At 44.2% G+C, this 22,046-nt stretch overlaps 1 protein-coding gene across 6 annotated transcripts; it reads right to left on the reverse strand.

The window, feature by feature from the left end:
- Positions 1-907: 907 nt before the first annotated feature.
- On the reverse strand, positions 908-21,854 carry LOC139282484 (RNA-binding protein Musashi homolog 1-like). 6 transcript variants are annotated; one of them, XM_070902224.1, is made up of 14 exons: positions 21,790-21,854; positions 21,225-21,265; positions 20,403-20,484; positions 20,165-20,249; positions 11,707-11,748; positions 11,114-11,206; positions 5,775-5,823; positions 4,935-5,017; positions 4,630-4,747; positions 3,172-3,252; positions 2,539-2,595; positions 1,439-1,498; positions 1,061-1,215; positions 908-949 (listed from the first exon to the last, which is right to left on the reverse strand). In XM_070902224.1, exons 1-14 carry the CDS (start codon positions 21,852-21,854, stop codon positions 908-910), a joined length of 1,053 nt encoding a protein of 350 aa, XP_070758325.1. The 6 variants fall into 6 exon arrangements, with proteins under 6 accessions (XP_070758325.1, XP_070758322.1, XP_070758323.1 ...); XM_070902221.1 differs by having other exon boundaries at positions 908-982; XM_070902222.1 differs by having other exon boundaries at positions 908-978; positions 1,057-1,215.
- Positions 21,855-22,046: the final 192 nt, after the last annotated feature.

Consider the following 22,046-nt stretch of genomic DNA (forward strand, 5'->3'; position numbering starts at 1 on the left):
CATACGGAGAAAAGTAGTGAGATGACCACACATAGTAGTAGATGACATCCAGTCAAATTGCTGTTAACCCTTTCCAAACCAACCAATGACATGCCAGCCGGTTCAGCAACCCCTCCACCCCCCACCCCCCTTACCCCAACGTCTATGTACAATATCTTACAGGAAGACATAAAAACATTGCTTTAAAACCAATTACAGAATAAAATACCTTACAGATTATTATTATTATGTCAATATTAATAACAATATTACAAAGGTTTTGTTTTTAAAGACTACCAAAATATACATTTTAGGTTGTTGTTTTTTTTTTCATGTTTCCGTGACGCTCGAGTTAAAAAAAGGACTTTGTTGGATTTTGTTCTTCCTTTGTTAAAAATGGTTTTCAGACAAAGACCCATCTCGCACGGCTTTTACTCCCTCTGCTCACATCAGTAACAGCTGTGAAGGACTTCATGATGAAACGACGTGTCACATTGAAATAAAATAATAATAATAAAAAATAAATCAAAATTGTCCTCTGTGTCTTTGTCAAAGATGACAAAGGTTTCTTCAGAGTTTTTTTTTTCTTTTTTTGCAGTTTTCTTTTCTCAGCTTCAAAAGAAAGTAATGGATAATGGAAAGTAAGGAGGTGGAGGTGTAGGTGTGGGGGGGGGGGGTCTAGTTATTAGACTACATGAGGACAAAAGAGGAGAAACGGGGACGTTATGTTGAAGTGAGATTAGTACAGCAAAACAGAGTTCAGGATTTAAAAAGATATTCAGTCGGTGGGTGGAGCCACAGGCAGGCCAGGGAAGTCCGGTAGAGGCTGTGGCCAGCCAATCAGGTTGTGCCATCAGTGGGCAGCCAGCATTTTGATTGGCTCATCAGCAGAGGAGAAGCCCTCCCGTCTTCAGTGACCTGAGTCTTCTCAGTGGTAGCCATTAGTGAACGCAGTAGCAATCAGAGGACCCTGAGGATACGCAGACAAGAGCGGATACACTTTCTATTAGTTTTGTGAATAATGCGTGCACCCAAGCATGTATTCAAGCCTGAGTGTGTCGGCGGGGGGTGGGTGACCTACCCCTAGACCGTGGCCGAACCCTGTGCTGGGGGCGGGGCTAGCGGCGCTGATGTAGCTGCTGACTCCTGAGTCCTGGTTAGCTGCAGCATACAGGTCAGCCATTGGTCCAGGGCTGCTGGTTCCCAGGAAACCAGCTGTGCGTGAAGGGGTGGAGCCTGAGAGACAGAGGAGGACGAGTCAGGCTTCAACACTAGAGGGCGTCTCACACACACACAGAGGTCTAAAAATATTATTTTATTTGTCCAAGCAGGACATTGTACACACATTCTACCTAAGGCACGCATACAAGCATATGCACAAGTACACACATTCTTTGTCTAAGCATGCCTCACACACACACACACACACACACACACACACACACACACACACACATACCTCTAACTACTGCTGCTGCTGCGGCTGCTGCCATTGGTCCATATGCCGTCAGAGGAATGGCTGAGGGTTACAAACAGACCAGATTATTACACAGATGACAGTCATTGTGGATCGCTCTCATGTCAGATCTCGAGTAACCATCTACAGCTCGGTGTCGGCTGACTTGACATCTGCTCAAACATCTGTCATCTGATTTTTTTTAAATAAAAAAACAACTGCACCAATAATATATATCTATACATATATATATATCTATATGTATATAGATATATATATCATCCAGTATAATCTGACTTTGAGCTCTGTAAATAAGGAACAAAATGATGCCCATGATAAAAACAAGGACAATTTTATGTAAACATGAAAGTACAACTCAGAGCCACTAGGTGGCGGTGTAAAGACAGATGCAGGGGCCTTATTCACATAACATCCTCAGCCCCTAAAAATAAGGGGCTTGTCACTTCAGGACTCCTAAATTTTGGGTCTAAGAGTAATTCACAAAGCATTTTAGCGCTAAAAGTGTTAGTGTGAGAGAAATTAGAGGCAGTCCAGAAGACTCCTGCTCACAATAAGTGAAATGCTGCCAATTTAAGTGATTCAATTTAATTAAATTTAATTTCCAAGTGCATTTTATTATTTATTTTTTGCTTTTTTATTTCAATTTCATTTCGCTCCCTCAGTAACAGCTTTGTGAATAGCTCTTTGAGAGGAAAGGAAATCTTTTAGCGCCATTTAGGAGGAGTCCTTAGTGGTAAGATAAGGCACTTTGTTAATACGGCCACAGAATACACATAGACAGAAAGCTTATTGTAAGTTTAAAGGATCGTTTGTAGAGTGACAGGATCACACACTTATCTAAAGGTGTGTTTTCACAACAGCTGAACAAAAACATTTGATTTCATCACCTGAGTGAGACGGTTCATTGTTCTAGTAAACTACCAGACTATATACAGTCGGTTTACATTAAACTTAAAGGAATAATTTGACATTTGGGGGAATATGCTTTGCTGTCTTGCCAGCAGTTTCATTTGACTTTCTGCTGCTGAAAAGATTTCTTCATTTTTCTCTCGGGACCCTTGGAGGAGTGAGGAGCCACTGACCTGCCAGCTCAGGGGGGTGGGTTGATGTCAGGAGGGGGGTCCTCTCTAAATGGAACTCTAGAAACAGAGAAGGTCAAGAGAGAGTAAATACAGTCACCATCCACCTGCTACACTACTACTGCCACATACACAGAGACGTGTCGCCACAACAGAAAGCTAACAGTCTACTGTAAGGACAGGCAGGAAGGCAGGAGCAAAGGAAAAGGAGGGGCGATACAGCCCAATGAAAGGGGGTTACATAAGTAGATAAAATAAACACGCAAGAATATAAAGGGAAAACAGGCAAATAATAGACAAGACATTTTAGAGAAGGAGGGGGGTTTGGAAAGACAGACAGAAAAAATGTAAAAAACACACTCAATCTACAAGCAGCCAGCGACTCTGCTGAAATTAAGATGGTATTAAGCGTGTGTGTGTGTGTGTGTGTGTGTGTGTGTGTGTGTGTGTTGGTGTGTGTGAGTGAGAAAGAGATCCACCCACACGGCTCTTGTAGTTTGAACGCATTTCATGACCCCAGTACTTCACAGCTGACTCAACTACATGCTCCATCAGCCTGTACCCTTTAACCTTTCTCCTCTCCCTGTTAGAAGACCTATACAGAGTGGATTAGATGCTGGATGTGTGTGGACTCACCTGGGAACTGATAAGTGTAACCAGGAGCAATTCCAGAGTAACTGCGGCTGGTGTAGGTAGTAGTCTGGAAACCTGGGTAGCCTGTTAAAGATAGAAAATAATCATCAGTTTAGCTAACGTGGCTGAAATGAAGACAAACACTATATGTATAAATGTGTAAATGTATTTAGGGGAGATTGATCTGCTGGTTAACATAAAAATTAGTAACCTACAGAGGCACCAAAATCATCAGCATGTAGAGCAGTCAGTTCAGTACGCAATATACAACGATGAGTGATACAAGGCAACCAGTTTTACCGAGAAAACATGCATACTAGTAATAAAATTGTCATTATGTGATATATTTTACATAAATTTGACCAATTTCTTGAATAAGACCAACAAACGTAGCCATCAATAAGAACTTTTAGGTTCTCTGTATTTCTTCCGGGGTTCATTTTCAGCCGCTGAGTATTTTGTATTTACTGTGAAGCTCTGGATCAACTCATCTACTGGGGGCATATGATGAGTTAAGCGTCTACGTTATCATACAAGATTTTTCCCCTGTATTTCTCACCAAAAATGAATCAAGAACGAACCAGACCCAATGAGTAATCGGCCTCTGCAGCCGTTACTGAGACTGTTGGGACTGCAGTACGGTCAATATGTCGCAGTAACGTCTAATGTCCAGTAGAGGGAGCCAAACAACCACAAATGGCACGTGAAGCTCTCAGTTTGTTTTCTCAATGAGAACGCCTTCAAACCATATTTTACTCCAGCAGTGTAGAACTCCATCGACCTTCAGTCTGTGACCTCTAAATTTCTGATACATTTTAGTTTCATACTGGTGGAGATGTGTGCATGAGAAACGGCTCAGAAATAATATCAACCAAAGTAAGAAGCCAATTTTAGTTCCAAGTCAACTGGATTTTGTTTTTTCAACCTCTCATGGGAGAAGAAATATTACATGTAAGGAGCCATAGAAGACGTTCTTTACATGGTGGTTTAGTTTTATATTGCGGCATAAAGATTAAGAGCCCTAAACTGGTCTAGACTTAGATGTACATGAAATTTAAAGGTGGAACTGGTGAAAGGTGTTCAGGTGTGTTCAGCAAGTTCCTGCCCATTGGAAAATATTGTTATCATTGAGCCACATTCACAAGGCTACCAAACCTTTCTGATTGTTACATGCAGAAGAATTGCACAAGAATTAGAATATTTTTCCGGCTCAAATTCTTCAGTTACATGTGAAAATACCCTTTAATCTATACGGTTAAATACAATACTAATTGTGGCATCACGTATATTTGATAAAACTGTCCTTAAACGTCAGTGTCATGTTAAGCTTCTGCTCTGAACCACCTAATGCTTAACGACACTTCTCGGTGACTGGTAGATTTGCTTTTGCTATATATGTATACACACATATGCTTTTGGTGCAGTGTCTTTGCTTCGGGTATATTTGACTGTGGCTCTTACCCAGCATGCCGATGCCCAGCATGAAGGCGTCCATCCCGTAGGGCATCACTCTGGAGCGGCCTCTGGCTGAGCCCGTCGGCGTCATCACCTCCTTGGGCTGGGCTTTCTTACACTCGACCTGTGGCGCGGGAAACCAATGCTCATTAACAAGTTCAGTAAAAACACTAAAGACATAAAAGACACGAGCAAATCCTCATATCATGGGGTAGATAATGCTCTATATGACATCAACTGAACATGTATGGTTTAAATGACTCTTAGTTCTTAAATGGAAACCTGAAACATGTTACTGCGGACATGCGTACCATTTTGTTGTTGATCTCGTGGAAGTGAATCTCACACACTTTCTCCACCACGTCTTCATTCTCAAAGGTAACAAAGCCAAAGCCTGGAAGACACACAAACACACTCTTATTTCCGACACTTCTCTCTCTCTGATTGTTCACGTTTGCGGTATCCTCATCATCATGCGGTGGTCTGTGACAAAGACATGTGCAGCGGAGACCCCACGACCGCAGAGCTCGGCAATTATACTGATGAAAAAAAGACCGAATTTTCCTTTTTGAAAAGTTCTCTACAACATGAAAGAGTTCATCTCGCCAAACGTTTGACCAGATTCAATATCCCAGAAACTCTCCAGGTAACCTATGAGTGGACATAATAAAAGGACTGTCAGCAGCCATTTCTAACACGAGCAGCTGACGCCATCAGAGCACGCCTCGCATGGCTTGCCTGTCAATCAGCTGTTGGCATCATGGAGGAGCAGGGATGGGGCGTGGCTCACCAAAAACTGACTGACCGTCCTTCTAGCAACCATCACACCCTATTTCTCTAACTCCACCCTACTCTTTCCCTTCTCCATCTTTCCTCACTCGTCTCATTAAGTTACATCCTGGCCTGTAACCATCCTGACCCTGTACCTCAACCCTCAGCGGGGGCTGCACTCCTGACTCGCTGAGAGAGGACAGAGATAAATGAAACAGCAGTGGAGAGACAAAGGAGTGTGCGGTTATTTCCCAATGACTCACAGAGTTTCTCCTTTCATTTCATTTAAGAGGACATGTTTGTAGGTGTCCCCACTTTGTATGTCTACACATGTTAACATAATGTGTGTGTGTGTGTGTATCATAACTCTGCATACGTACCTCTGTGTCTGTTTGTTGTTTTGTCAAACATAAGCATGGCATCATCGACCTGTGAGAACAAAGCAAAGAGTAGATGAGCTTCGACATATTAACACACACACACACACACACACACACACACCCACACATCATTACACAGCATGGGGTGCCATTGTCCCTCTTTAGCATTGGAGTAAGAGGGGAAAACAGATGGAGAGGGTGGAGGGGAGAGAGGGAGGGGGTGACAGGTGACAAAGGAGAAAAGAAAAAGAAAGAACGAGAGGGAGAGAAAGGAAGAGAGCGATGGGGAAATGAGGGAGGGAAGGGGGGGTGCTGTATAAAAATAAAATGAAATGCTATCTATCAAGGTGAAAAAGAAGTGAATGTTCCTCGTTCACAAGGCGCTGGAGGAAATTCTTTCCCATTCTTTGCTCCGTCTCTGTCTTTCTCCCGAGTTCTCACAAACTGCTCTCTCTCCCTCTTTTTTTCTCTCCTTTCATTCGTTCACCCTCGCTGTCTTTCTTTCCCTCTCAACAAAGTTTACTATTCCCATGGAGACCCTGTAAAGAATTTCAATTAGAAGAAACTTGCCCCCCCCACCACACCCCCCGAACTAATTTCAATGAATAGAATGGAGAGAAAGGAGAAGAGGAGAGGGAGAGTTTGCATGTGACAGAAAAGGAGAAGAAAAGGGAGAAACGGTGATGAATAATGGGGTGATTCAAAAAAAATGTAGAAGGTAAAAGTTTTGACGGAGGATAGAAAATCTGTCAACGAACATTTTGGATCAGAGAGTATAGAACAAAGTGAGCTGGGGTCTTTGTCAACACACTCTCCTTTTATTCTCCTTCTCCCTCCACTTTCCTTTTTTGCACTCACTCCACTGCCCTATTCATATTCCTCCTCCTCCTCCTCCTCCCCCTTTTCACCCTCTATCCTCCCTCCCTCCCTCACTTGTCCTTCACTGGCAGGAAAGTTAGCAGCTTCTGCTCGAGCTCTGACGGCACAAGGAGAGAGAAAGGGAAGCCGAGGGCCTGGGATCGCCGTGGAAATAACGCTTGTGTTTTTCTGTCGTAGTAAGTATTGCAGCAACGTTCAAAAAATATGCATCACGGCCTTCCTACGTCACACGGAGACACGTGTGGAGTATGACTACATGGCTATTTTCATTAGGCAGCAAGCGCTGAAACTCAAACCAGTGTAACATGAGTGGCAGAGGCCTCTGGATGAACAGGCCATCCGATTTCTAACCTTTGCCTTCTGCTCTGACTGAGAGCACGTCTGTGTGTGAAAAGTGAGTTTCCTTGCCAAATGATGAATCAAGGTTGCCTCTACAACCTCCCTGACCCTTTCAACTCTCATCCTTGTCAACATATAGCTCGGACACACACACACACACACAGTGAGAGAAAGCACCCCCTCCTCTTTCTGTCCTTCATTCAGTTTTTACCCCTCCCACCTCTTCTCCTCTCCCCCTCATGCCTTCCACCCTTCCGGTCGTCCAAACTCAATGACACAGCAGAGAGCCAGGGAACAGGACAGTAAGTAGACAGCTGCGAGCCAACATGTTATCATAAGAGTAGAATTACACGCACAGCTAGCCCCCCCGTTAGCATTAGCAGCATCTATTCTGGAGGAGATGACCGATGGTCATCCAGCCCGAGGAGCTTTTGATGTGTGCTAGGTCTGAAGCCACATTTCTGAAGCCAGCAAAACAAAACAAAAAGATAATATGCTGTACAGGCGTGCTAATATGGTTCATCAAATTGTCTTCCATTAGAATACAATGGGGTGCTGACTTGACTTGAAGTTACTCTGTCACGTGCGTGAGCTTATGCTGTGGTCGCACACCAGCCCCCTTGCCCTTGCCAAAACCAATAAGGAGACGATCTCCGATGTCCACTGCCCAGGGTGCTGTAAGACAATCTGATTGGATAGCTGTGGGGGTCTGAGATTGGCTTAGCAGCGGCTCAGTCGCTAACTAGTCAGCGTGCATGCAGAGAGTAAAGAAAAGTTAAGGTCATATTCTCATGAAGTTCTGACATTCCCAGATGCACCGAAAAACAAGGGTCAACTGCGATCATGCGCAGCTTCTCCGAGTGCAGCATTAAAAATATCCAGTTTTTAGTGAAGCGTGCAGCTATTGTCTGAAGAACAAGCGCTTGCTGACAAGTCCATTACACTTTTTTTGCAAGATTATGAAAGGTGGCATTCACATTTTTTTCCCCTTCTGTCTCTTCGCATCTCCCTCTTTCATTCTCTCCTCTCTCACTCGCTCTCTCCCTCTCTCTCTCTCCGGCCATCTCTCTCTAAACAGGCCAGCAGACAAAGTGTTCAGTCAAGCCTCCTAATCGCCAGCTCACATGGGTGAGTGGAGTCCCAACTTTTCCCGTCTGCCCTGTCCATGCTGCATTTTTCATCTTATCCACTCCTTCCTTTGCTTACTGCTCTGACCTATTCACTCATTTGATTTTACTGGTAGTGTTTTTTTCCAGGAATGCAGTACAGAGAGGCAGGATAGAAAGTGTGAAAACAGGGATTTCCCTTGGATTAAACATAATTGGCTGTATGACCAAAATGCCTGAAATGCTAATTATCAAATTACCTAACTGCATGCCTGGTTTCCAGTTTAAAAGACATTTCTTTGATCCACACGGGCCCTGTGTTCAGCATCGGCCAAAAAGGAAGGGAGGTGTTCTCAACTTGTCACCAGGTTGAGGGGGATTACGAGACCTTCACCTCAGGATTCAGCCTTATTTCTCATACAAACATGGCTGCTGTAGTCTTATTGGCCTGGGGACATTTAGCAACAGGAGCTCAGATTTGTTTAATACACACATTAATACATGCTTTTGACTCCTCGGTTGGGTCCAAAACACCTGGCGTGTCAACCACGCAGTCCATTTCAGTCCAGCCTGATGAAGTTTGTGTAGGTGTGCTTTCTGAAGTACACTCCAAAAAAATAAACGGCGGCGCGTATCAAAGAGTTGCAGAAAATGCATAGTGCATTCTGTGTTTTCCTTCTGCGAGGCGGTGCCACAGTATGAAAATAAACAGGACACTGAGTCCCACTCCATCCTAACCTGCACCTTGTAACCAGGCTCAGATAATAAACAAGAAATACCTCCCGCTCAGCAGGAATGCACTGTGGGATTGGCGCTATCCTTGATGCAGCTTTGGTCTCACGTGTCCAAACAGTCCAAATATTCCCTCATCCTGCGGAGGGAGTGTTGTCTTAGATATGAGTGTCTGTGATCACCAGGGAGAAGTGATTCGGCACAGGGCTGCCATTTTATAAAACAGTCAGGAGGCCTGACACATGTCACAACATGCACCTTACAATGAGTTAAACTCTGTGCTGGTCACACATGCGATCCAGGATCCACGACCCCAAATTCAGAAGACATTATTCAAATTTGAACTAGCACCTGAAATATGTTAATACCCCAAACACGAGTCAGAGGCCAACAGAGAAAAAACACAGCCAGACACGAGGCAGAAGGAGGTTCGTGCTGTTAATTTCTTCCAGCCCATTAGGCCTACATCCTGAAGCGTTGTTCATTTTCAGACTCTTTTCCTGCTCACCAACAGCAGAACCACACACTTAATGTTTGCAACAACTCGATCACTGGCTGAGAGTCGTACAGTCTGTGCAAATGTATGCAAGCTCGCCTCCCGTCGCAGCCACGGAGATGCCACTGTCACACACACACACACAACCCTCTTTCCATTCATGCAAATACACACTTCATACACATTTTTTAAAGGAAACAAAAAAGAAACACACAGGATTACAGTGGGACAATGGGCGAAAGCAGGTCACCACGGCAACAAGCTGAGAGGGACTGGAGCAGGGTGTGTGTATGTGGGATGGGAGGGGAGTTGGTGTCTGAGGTACTGATTTTGGGTAAGGTGGGGGGGGGGGGCTGTCACAGGAGCAGCTGTTGCATTTGATTAGTCAATACTGAAGAGCCTGAACTCCACTCAAACACACTCCAAAACCCTAAGTATAGTTAGCTAAAAAGTAACCCAAGATTTCACGCATGATGGATACTTTGATATATTTATGGCCCATCAGATTGGTGTTTTTCCCTTTCATAGTCACTTTTCCTCCTCACTATCTCAACATTCCTCCTTTTCTCTGCCCTTCAACCCTTCAGAGTTCCCCTCCCTCTCTCTCTATGGGGGGTTGCTTCTTCCCTTTCAGTCCCCCGCCATCACCCTCTCCTCTTCCCCTCCTCTCGCTGCTTTTTTTTCTTCCTCCCTCTCCCCGGCCACTCATCTGTCTCCACAGCATGTGTTTGCCTTTCACCAAATTTCATTCAAAGGAGCTGAGCAGGACAACTGTAGAAGCTAAAAAACACTAAGATGTGATCGGAAAAGAGCAAAACAGCTAACAAAAGAGATAAACTAACTAACTAATGCTGTGGCTGGCAGAGCAGACCATCAATGACCACACAGCATCTTTTTTTCCCTTCCTTTAGGTTCCTTCTCTCTTTCAGTCCTCTTCTCACTACTTCTTCTATGAAATTAGGCCCCTTTTGCACTTTTTGTTGTGCCTCGACTCAAATGAAAAGCGGAAAAGAAGTAGAAAGGGAGGAGAAAAACAAGTTAAAGCTGAACAATATCAAAGGGACAGGGCCAAAAGATGAATATAATCTATCAAAGGTGCACAGACCATTAGAGCAGTGATTCCCAACCAGGGGTACTTGTACCCCAGGGGCTACTTCTATAGTTGCCAGGTGGTACGTGGAAAGATTGTGGAGTAGCTCAAGTCATTTGATAAAATAAAAATTTCAATTTGATTTAAGAATTATGTCCACACAATCAATCAGCTTTAACACCTGGCTGCATGAAAACAAGTTGGTGAGCGAGCAAGAAGCATTATGAAACAGTTAACATGAGCTAAAAGTAATAGACAAACAGTTGAAATAGTAAGCTGAAAGTGATGGATACATGGTTGACTTAGCTAAAAGGAAAATGGCTGAAATAGTGAACACTAGCTGAAAGGAATGAATAAACAGCTGAAATAGTTAGCAAACGGACAAATTATTGAAATATCTTAAAGTAATGGATTAATGTTTGAAACATCGTAGTACAAATGCAAACTTAACCAAACCGACCTAATTAACCGTTCAACTGTATAAAAAAAACATACACTATTATATTCACTTTATTGTCATTGTTAAATGTTAAATAATATCCAGTTTAAACTGAATTCAGTGTGTAACATGAGGGGGGGGTTGTGGATTAAGGGGTTCTTCAGTTCTGTGGGTCTGACACAAAGGTTGGGAACCACTGCACTGTTGAATCTGAAAGACAGGAGCTACAAATAGATGCCAGATTTGTGTATACTTTACCTTTCCAAACTGGTCGAAGTAATGCTTCACATCTTCAATGGTGGTATTGACTGACAGTCCTCCGACAAAGATCTTCTTTGTCCTGGTCACCAGCTAGCGGCGCAGAAAAAGAAGAAGAAGAAGGCATCGTTTACCACTAATCACATTAGGCAGGGGGTAGATGGCGGTGATAAAGAGACTTTGTGTTTATCTAATCTCAGATGTTTCTGAAAGCTCTTCTGAGCGTTCAGCCTAACTCTCTTCAGTTTAAGGTCTGTTACATTTAGGGCTCGCAGGTGTGTGCATGCAGACAGGTGACTACTGTGTGTAGGCATTCATTCATGTGTGTGCCAGGACAAAAATGAGTGTGTGTGTGTGTGTGTGTGTGTGTGTGTGTGTGTGTGTGTGTGTGTAAGATGTTGGCTGCTGACGGTCGGGGGTTGGGTGGGGTCAGGGCATGGGGTCACAGTGTCAGGATGGACAAGTGGATTGCCGCTCCTCTTTGGTCACGTGCCTGACTCTAATCTCAGCCAATCAGGGCTGAGTGATGAGGGGTGACACATGACATCATCAATACTCCTTCCTTGCTGTTAACCCCTTCAGGGTGCACTCACCTTCGGCTGAGCCCGGCGGGGAAACGCCACCTTTGGGTCGATCTGTAAGGGAGAGATGAGTTGAGATGAGTTACAATGGTGAAAGTAGAGGAAAAACATTTCTGTTCTTGAATGACGCACACATTTCATGACATCCTACTGTGGATTTGATTGATTGCAATGACTGATAGATCTGTACTACAGATATTTAGAGGAGTCTATTAGAAGTGAGCTATTGTTGACATTTACCTTCTTGTTGTTTTGAGACGCATAGCACTGCTGTAGTGTAAAATAATAACAATAATGGCAAAAAGTTTTTCCTAAAAATGTTCTCTCTTTTCTTTTCTTCTGGCCTTATTAAAACTCAATATGTGGAAAAGTATTAAAGTGGTCACCCTTCCCTTTGACACACACTCGGCTTTCATTCAGGTGCCAAAACTGAAATGCATTGTTATTAAAACAAATATTAAGGAAATATTTTATATGTTACAAGGCTATGCATGAATAAATACATATTTCTTTAGTTTGCCAAAAGGCCATTCGCAGACAAAGAAATGTACAATATCTTATGTGCATATCTACACATTATTTACATTTGGGGCCAGTTCAACCCCATAGACATCTAACTTCCTTTCTTATAAAACTCCAATTACAGATATCCACATTTATTTAAGATTTAGGAGGGTAACATCAATCTATATACGGAACAGATGAAAATCCATTGTACATAACCATGTTTTACAGCTGGAGTCTCGGAGTCCCTAAACAGAAGTAATGTTTAATTTTTTAAAACATGTAATCAGTTCAAAATCATGTTTATAAGAATTTCTTATGAAATTAGGAAAAAGTATCAATTTGATAAAACTGTGTCAAACGTGTTTTTTTATCTGGGGTTTCCAGGACCCAAATCAAATATTAAGGTTTAAAAAGGGGGTTAAACAGAGAAATATTTCCTGTAGACGTCTTCTTACCCAGAGCACCCGCCATTAAAATGCACCCCCCCCAGCGTAAGTTTCTTTGAGCAAAAACACCAAACCTCTACTTGCTCCGGATATGCTGTTCAGTAGCTGATCTTGTGCTTGTGTAAGATAAATTTCACTCTGGGCATCAATGAATTATCACACTGTTAACTAACTAGAATTAGTTACAACACAGAGCCTCTAAGTCTGAACCCATCTGAAGGCCTTACAAGTCCAAAAATAGAGCGTATGCTAATCTGCGAGTATGTATAGTAGACCCTTGTTTATGCAAGCCCCAAAAAATCCAAACACACCAGCCAAACAAACAGGCGTAGGGGAACAAAATACACAGTGAGACGTGGATATGTACATTCTCTAAATTGACACAACTAAATGCATCTTAGCCACAAGCTAGACGGAGCAGGGCAGTCTGACATCCAAAATGAGCATTTAATATTCTGAATACATTTCAGATGGATATATATATATTTTTTTCTAAATCTCACAAATCCAGACAACCTCCATTTTGGATTAGCCAGATTTGACTGTATCCATATTTCTCACAAGTGGAATGTCTCGGCCGTGGTCAAGGTTACAGATAAAATTAGAAGCAAATGAGTTTTGAATGAGCTGGCCTTTAATAATGCTAAATATGCAAAGCCTGGCCTGGCATTTTAAATTTGTGAGGAATCTCGTGTTATTCTCACTCAAGCCAGCGAGAGAGATGATTTTAGGTCACAGGACCTTGTAGTGTATTATGGTCTTAGAGTTCCATCTTTGTTCTAATAATTGGATGTGTGAAGTAAAACCCCTTGTGTCTCACACAGCCGCTATCAGAGGTATTGAATTGATATTGGCAAGCAAAAGGAGCCTATCAAATGGCCAGAAATAAGTACTTATTATGTGAACAATAACACACAATACAAGGGAGGGCGTTCAAGCAATATTCACGCAATCCTTTCATCTCTTTCCTGTGATAATTCCCTGCTTCTGATGACAAATCTACAGACAGAAATATCCTACGAGGACCTTTAAGTGCCTCAGATTTAACACTGCTTCGAGAGCACAACGCCGTGTAACTAAGATGCAGCTGCAGCGTCCTTGGGAGGGATTGCAGAAGGTCTTTGCACCTTGAAGTGGGGACACGACGAGAGGAGTCATGTCACCTCCAGCTGGCCTGAGCACAAAGACAAAGGTGACAAGGACACGCAAAGCCACCAGAGGCAATCGGCAACGGCAGAGCACACTCACAAACAATGGCAACACAGCGTTTCTACAGGATCTGTGCTCAGTAGGCCAAACGTTACATTATAGATGTGTGGCTTCACACTCTTTGATTACCAACACTGTGACTTTCGTACCACCTGCTTTTTATCCATTAACAGAAATCAAAAAGAGGAGAGCAAAAGACACAAATAGTGTAAATGGGAAGTGCAGATGTAGCCATTTCTATATGAGGGTGTTTACCATTTGCAGTGCGTGTAACAGTGCACCTGTACTACTGACAAAACTGGCTGTACATATGTTTTATCAAGCAAACAACATTAAAGAAAGGAGAAGCTGCAATGACCTCCAAAGCATAACACAATGACAGAACCACACCACAACAGGCAGTAATGTACCTACATCCCAACTTAACAAAACAGTCCTGGTGTGTGAAGTGGTTGGGAAATACAACATGTCCGGTGTTTCAAAGTGCTGAGAGGTAACAGCCTCTCATGTTCAGGCCAGCCCCCCCCCCGCCTTGAACTGTTTTAACAAGACTAGAGGACAGTTGCTGCCCTGAGGCAAGAGCGTGAGCCGACAATGACAGAGGTCAGAAACCAACTCTCACAACGCAGCAGTCATGTACAGTATATATACAGTAAAATATTCATGAAAAAAACTGTTTCTATAAGCTGACTGCGTACAAACATCCAACAGTCTTATCACTAATTTACCAGCATGTGGCGAGTTTGGAAATCAAGTCTCCTGTCCACGTGTCTTTGTAAGATCCATTGCTTCTTCGATTCTGCTTGGAAACACTGCCAGTGTTACGTTAGGAGTGGTATGTGTGCAGATCACAAAATCAACATATATTGTAATAATTAATTTTTCTTGAAATCGAAAAATGTTTTAATGGACAAAATAACCAGGCGCTAATTATTTGGCTCGTACAAAAAAATGAAACACCTGATAAATCAAGATGCATCCTCACAGTCTTCTTAATGCAGTGTAATCAGAGAGACAGATACCATAGTACGAACGGTACAGAAAAATCGGTTGTTGAAGTGTATATGTCTCATGGTATATATCATCATATGTCAAAACAGCAAAATTTCACAGCTTTTAAATGATCAAGAGCTCTTAAATAACAGCCTAGAATACAAAAGGTTACCAACTAGACTAGGTTAGGCCTAATGCAACATCTGTAGTAGTGCTACTACGGCTACAGTCATGCCATGCTGTTAAAAAATCATTCCACTTCAGCGAAATAACAGAATACATCTAACATGTAATTTCTACACTGTACTCAGAAGGCTATAATAAATGAAAGACTAAAGCATCTATCAGACTGGCGGATTAGCCTCGAGGAAGACAGATTGGCCACAAAGCAAAAAAGGAAAATGACTTAGCCAGGTCACTGTTTGCAACACTCAGAAATAGCTCTTCACTGCGATGTAACAGTCCCAATCAACAGTCCCCGAACCAGTGGTGAAAAACGTAACTAATTATGAATAATGTTAAAACCTTTCTAGGAAGGAAAAAGTCGCCCTTCCCAGAATGACAAAGAAGAGTTATGACTGAGTGTTCGTGAAATGGTCTGACTAACATCCTGCTTCATGACATCCAACCTCCGCTCCATCTACACAGCAAAGTGACGGCAGAGCCTACAATATGATTTAGGTGGTTTAGCTTGTAAGACTAGACTAATCTACGACCAATAGTCACCTCACGTGGCCCAGCGCGTCCACCAGTGTTACAAACTGGAAAACAAAAGTAAAAAAAAAAATAGAACGTCAAATCAATAAATAGATAGATATGAGAGAGAGAGAGAGAGAGAGAGAGAGAGAGAGAGAGAGAGAGAGAGCAAGGGGAGAGTGTGAAAATGAGAAAGCACAGGGAGAAAGAGAAGGCATTCATTTGGAAAACAGAGGCAGCCCATGAGAAAGTGGGCCTGTCCAGTGTGGCGGTGCAGCGGGGCCGTCCCAGCAGGCAGCCCCTCTGATTTCATTAATTAACAGGACAAAGAGTACAAAACAGATGGGCCCGTAGAGGAACTGGGGCTCCCGTGCGTCCCCCACAGGCCCTCCTACACACACACACACGCACACACACACACACACACACACACACACTCACAAGCACACATGTAATGTAGCACAAACATAAACACCAGCACATGTATACAAAGTGACACATACATGCAATTAAATAGGCGAGAATACATGAATACACTCATACGCACGCATACTAATCCACCCCTCCGACAACAAGTGTACTGCCATCATGCATCACACTCACCATATAGACATTTAAGCTCTGACACATTGGCCAACCTGCCAAGACATTCTTGCAACAAAATGGCAAAACACCCACACTGATGAAAAAAAAAAGGCACCACAGGCTGCCCCATTATGGCAGTATAATCAATATAAGCTAAACAAAAAGCTATAAACAGAAGAGGAGACAAAAGGAGCTGGCATGTCAATGCATGCACACAGAGCGAGAGGGAGACTTGGTTTGGGCTCAGGCCAGCAGGGTCAATCTGCACAGCTGAACAATGGCACAGTAATTAGTTAACGAAGCTCACTAATGAGGACCCCCAACCCAACCCCACCCCTACCCCTGTAACCCTGCTAGGGCGCCTCGCCAGGGCGGGTGTGTGTGGTGGTGGTGGTGGTGGTGGTGGTGGTGGCGGGGGGTGGGGTTGTGCACATGTAGCATGGAAAGAGAACCCTGGATCCACCTTCAGAGCAGGACCAGGCTTTATCCCCGGATCTGCATGGACCTCGGAAGCCCAATCCAGTTTGCGTCCTTCAATCCGATTAGTTGCTTTTCAGATCTATACTAATTACAGCCCGGGAGCTGGGGCCTCCCTCTCTCTCCTCTCCTCTCCTCCACCTTCTCCATCCCCCCTCTCCAGTTTTGTCCACGTCAGCACTAACAGCTAATCAGTCAGGACCAGGGAGCTGGTGCTAGCATCTAGCCTCCCCACTAGCCAGGTGTTAGACCAGTAGCCACGGCAGCCTGTGGTGCCAACGGTCCACAGAGGCTGGTGCTAACATATGCTGCTACAGCACACGGCTACAGACGAAAGCAGCTACATTAGCAGCACCATGCTGGTGACTACTACTCTACCTTCACAGGCGGTCGTGCCAAAAGTAGCAATTACCACCTACTGTAACACACTTTGAAAAGAGCATTCCTGGTTACTTGGTGTAAAAAAGGATCTCCTGTATAATCCTTATTTTTATGCCATTCCCTTCTATAAAAGGATGTTTTTTCTTGTCACGTTAGTTTGGTTTTTAGGGGTTATTTTGGGACATTGACCTTAAAAAATAACAATTATCACACATTACTAACACATCATCACTGAATACATAAGTCAAAAGTACTGCCTGCTGCACTGTGAATATGGCTAAAGAAATGTGTTTACAAAAGAGTCACGAAAGAGTGCACAATAATCCATCACTTATATGCCTGAATCAGAAAAGCAAAACTGTGCAGACAAATTTCACGTCACAAATCACACAAATGACCTCTCGTCTAATATCTAACATCACCCGGCACTAATCCGAGCGAGTGAGCCGTGGTAGCGTTTCAGAGAATATCTCTGTCTTTTCTTTTTTCCCGTAACTGGTTCCAGTAAAGTATCTCTCAGAGAAAACAAACACCAGTTGTGCCCCTCTTCTCCGTCCAGAGAAATATAACGGCACACCACTGCCCTAAGGCCATACTCTGCCCCGGCAGGAAATCTGACCTCCAACCAAAACAACAACCTCAACAGACCTCACTCTAAAAACAAACAGACAACCTCCCATTTGTCGCATTTACATTTCCAGGCGAACGTGTACTGACAAAAACTATAATGTTCAATCAGTATTTGGTCTGTGGCTTTTGCTTTCTATGGCCACATAAAACAATACAGGACGTAACAGGACTGTAAATGTTTAATATCACTTGTAACCAGTGGTATGGACCTTGCACCAGCTAATGTAGTTTACTTCTCACCCTGTGAGTCCTTACACAGCACCCTGTTGCTCTCTTACATCCCTGTCGTTCTCCCTCCTGCTTCAGGCCTCGAAGCGTCTTTTCTCACAAACCAAAGGCTCAGCATAAAGAGGAAAAAGAAATCAGAGCATCGAATATTCTTCCTCATTCCAGGGATGTCTTTCTCACATCTCATGCTGATCAAACAATAGTTATCCTCCTCTAACTGTGGAGAGAGTGTGAGTGTGAAAGTGTGAGGGAGACACAGAAAATATAGAGATAGATAAATATAGAAAATAATTCAAAAGGGAAATGTTACAGGCAGATCCCATAAAGCTACGCAAGTTGTCAAAATTATTCAGTCCAACACCACAGAATTTGACCTGCTGTGTGTTTGAACAAAAAATTAACTCTTGAAGGGCTTTATTCATAATTATTTATAACCACATAAAGTGGAAACCATGTTACTTACGGTGGTTGGAGCTACAAATGGGTTGTTTTGCTGCTGCACAACATTCGCTCATTTTGCATCAGTGATGCTTCGTGTCTTGTCGTAGTATTGGGCTATAAGCAATAACAAAAAACACAGTCGAAGTCATTGTCTGTCTTTAACGATACAGCCCTGGCAAATCTGAGAGATTTGCAAACGCACGAAGAAAGAAATATGCGTTCTTATTTCCAAAATGGAACGACAAAATGGCAACCATACCCCTGTTTAAAACGCCTGGTTGGATAAATGGTACCACAGCAAGCCTCAACCCCCCGCCCTCCGCAGACTGCTGCCACAACAACCTGAGCAACCAAAGCTGCGTTCAAGTGGTTAACATTATTATTGTTTGGCCTTATGCTGTATTTCGGTTTATAATAGGGCAACGCCTAACCCCACCAGTGGCCTGCCAAGCTGAGCTTCTAAAAGCCTCTGCCTCCAAACCAATGTTCACCTCACACACACACACACATGGCCTGGCTCTCAAATGCTCAGGCTGTACCTAGTTTTAATAGGTAATATGACTCACTGAGTAACACTTTACAGTTGCTTAGAACTGACTTCCAAGCTTACCCAAAAATTGACAGATTACCAGCAGCAACACTCATTTTGCAATAAAACAAGATCCAACTTTGCAGTTCAACTATTGGAAAACTGCACCTAAAAACATGCAGGTAACATCTCAATCTAGCACACACACACACAAGTATAAAGGCCTGTCATGGCATAGCATTATCTGTGTGTGTGTGAGTGTGTGTGTCAGAGCTCTGCTGCCCAACCGAGCCGAGTGTCTTAAGTTAATGCAAAATAGCTGAGAAGTTGTTATGGAGACATAAATCCCATCAGGCTTTGCAGCTACAGCGCCGGTCTCCTGTGGCTGGCGTCACCCCCGGCAACAGGCTTGCTCCAACAACTAACTAACTCTACCTTTCTCCACCCCTGGGCTCTGCTGCCTTTCTGTGCCACCGGTTTTCACTCTCAAATGAGCCCTATTGTGTGTGTGTGTGCGTGCTTAGCTAAGCCACAAGCTAAAGACACACCCAGTCCCCATTTCTACAACCAATCTACATGACCAAGACAGCAACATTCACACCTTCATAGACATTTAAATCAAGAGTCAGCAGCTTTTGACCACAGGGATTCACACACACATCTTCGTGTCACTCTGTAAGGACGTGATGCTGCTAAACACAAGCACGTAGAGTGCTCTGACCTCTGCTTGGTAACTGATTTGTCCCATTTACCCACATCTTAAATTTCTCGTGTCAGTAGTGTAGGAGGGGAAATCACAGAGAAACTCCAGATCACAATAGTTGTTCAAACAAACCTCAGCGTCTACATCAATGTTTAAATTCAAGAAAGACTCATTTGGACCTCACAGACTTCCCCCCTGACATCAGTTTGGGAACCACCGCCACAACTGTTTCCTTTCCAAAAAACTTCTTTTTCCTCTCTGAGAGCTGCTACTAGAAAATGGGTGCTGTTATTTTCTATTTAGAAAAAAAAAGAAGAAGAAAAAAACTTGCTAGCTCTGTGCATAAACCCTTTGAGGGTTTTTGCAGGGGCTCCTACCCCATTCAGGTCCCCAGGTAACCATGGCAATGAAGACCAAGAAAGAACGCTTTCATGTTGGCGCCCTGAACCGGGATTTGGAGGGGGAAATGAGCAGAGAGGAGGAGGAGGAGGGGCTGCTCCAAAACGCACTCCTCAACTTTACAAGCCATACGGTTGGAGGCAAAATGTAACGAGGGGGGAGAAAAAAAACATGCAACACAGAATCCCGAAAAAGTTCAGCAAAGACAACTCAGTGGCAGCATCTTCAAAAAAAGGCTCCACTCACCGTTTTGGAATCCAGCTCGTGTCTGTTTTGCGCCAAAACCTTTTCCACGCCGGCTTGTTCTGCGTATGTTACAAACCCAAAACCCCTGCAAAGGAAGACAAAAAAAATCAATTCAACTCCCCCCCAAAAAAAAATCAGGACGCAAACTCAAGGCGCCTTAAACAGTCTCATGGAAAAGCATGGGAGAGCGTGAGGCACCCGGTGATAGGACGGCGGAGCGCACACGCCTCCTTCTTACCTCGACCGCTTGGTAACGGGATCCCGCATCACCATACACTCCTTCACCTCGCCGAATTTGCAGAAGTACTCCTTCAAGCCCTCTGCGGAGACAGCAAAGGGGGAACACGGTTAAATGCATCCAGAGAATTTGACGAGACTCTCCCTACAGGCCCTGGTGTCGGTGGCGTGCTGGCAAGAGACAATGGGGTCGGGCGGACCACGTTGTGTTTGTGTCCCTCCGGTCCTCAGAGATTGTACATGGGCTATCTGGCCATTCAGCATAATAGCCCATTAGGCCCTGCGGACCACAAACAAAGCTGCACTTGGTGACGATTGCTGTTTTGACACAGCAGCGGCAGCGGGATAATAACACGGGCCATCGCAACAAGAATAAACTGTATTCATGCAGCAGCCTGCGCTCATGGGTCTTAAAATAAAATGAATGGATTCATCCGAGTGCAACAATGAGGAAAACAACACACGAGCGTGGGCATCGATACGAGCCGAACTTCTGCTTTAACGCTGAATAATCGATCACATTTACTATAGATGCCATTCTCCGCTATTTAACAGTGTAGTGAATGCACAGGAAAAGGCAGACAAAGTCGGCGAATGTGCATGCATTTCCAGTGTTAATCTCCCTGCGCCTCGGCAAGTCTAAATCCCAAGAGCTGATCCTTATTGAATAGGAGGCTTTGATTTAACTATTTACAGTGTTTCTCGCTAACTTCCAGGAAGCCTCGCGGGTTATATGGAAGCTATTATTAAGCCAAAAATGTGCACAGGAGTAAACAGGAGGCTTTCATTCAGACTTATTAAAGTAGCGTGCGGGACAGCTCACCTTGTGTTGTCTGCCAACTCAGACCCCCGATGAACATTTTGCTGAATGAGAGAAATACAAAGCTGTAAGTCAGACAGAATAACACGCGTCTTTCAAGCACAGCACAGGCACATTCAAGGTGGTGGTGGTGGTGGAAACCGGGAGGAATTGTGTGTAATATAGCATCAATAAAGTAAGAAAGCATCGGCCATGTTGCGAAGTCACCAATCGGCCAGTCGGGCCGTTATAATCCCCTAGAGGAGGAAAAAAGGAGAGGATTTTCCAGAGGATGGAGGAGAAGTTGCAATGTGGCCTTCTGGAGGAAAAACCGGGATAAATAAACAAACAAGAGAGGAAGAGGAGAGGGGGGAAAAACAGGCGGAAAAAGCAGCGGTGCGTCTGTGTCTCCTGCGCTGAGTGGATCCATCCCACACATACAGAGACACACACACACACACACACAGCGTGCTTGTCTTTTGTCTCGGCGCGGCTCCGCTCCCGCACTGAACTCAACTAAAGTCCAAGGTGAACTCAAACCGGGCCGAGAGGCGAGCACAAGCGCAGGCGGGCGGGCTGAGGCTGTTACCAGGGGTCGTGGGGGGAGTTGTCCGTGCTGGAGGACAGGCTGCTCTGGCTCCCTTCCGTATCCATTCTGCTCTCCGCTGGTATATTCCCGCACTGTGAGGCGAGGAGAGGCAGTGAAGCTCCACTGCTGCTGCTGCTCCAGACTCAGGGGCGGGCAGCCGAGGGGAGGGAGGGAGGGGGGGGGGGGGGGGGGGGCAGGAGAGGTGGGGGTGGGGTGGTTAAAAGGAGGAGGGGTGAGCGCGAGGAAACACACACACA

The sequence above is a fragment of the Enoplosus armatus genome, chromosome 3 (assembly GCF_043641665.1).
Source record: "Enoplosus armatus isolate fEnoArm2 chromosome 3, fEnoArm2.hap1, whole genome shotgun sequence".
NCBI lineage: Eukaryota > Metazoa > Chordata > Actinopteri > Centrarchiformes > Enoplosidae > Enoplosus > Enoplosus armatus.

Excerpts from the sequence above, each read along its gene's own strand:
- LOC139282484 (XM_070902221.1), bottom strand. The coding sequence starts at position 21,854 with ATGGATACGGAAGGGAGCCAGAGCAGCCTGTCCTCCAGCACGGACAAC. Across the intron at positions 11,207-11,706 it reads CCCGCCGGGCTCAGCCGAAG|CTGGTGACCAGGACAAAGAA; the intron begins GTGAGTGCACCC and ends CTGCGCCGCTAG. Across the intron at positions 4,748-4,934 it reads ACGAGATCAACAACAAAATG|GTCGAGTGTAAGAAAGCCCA; the intron begins GTACGCATGTCC and ends CCCGCGCCACAG.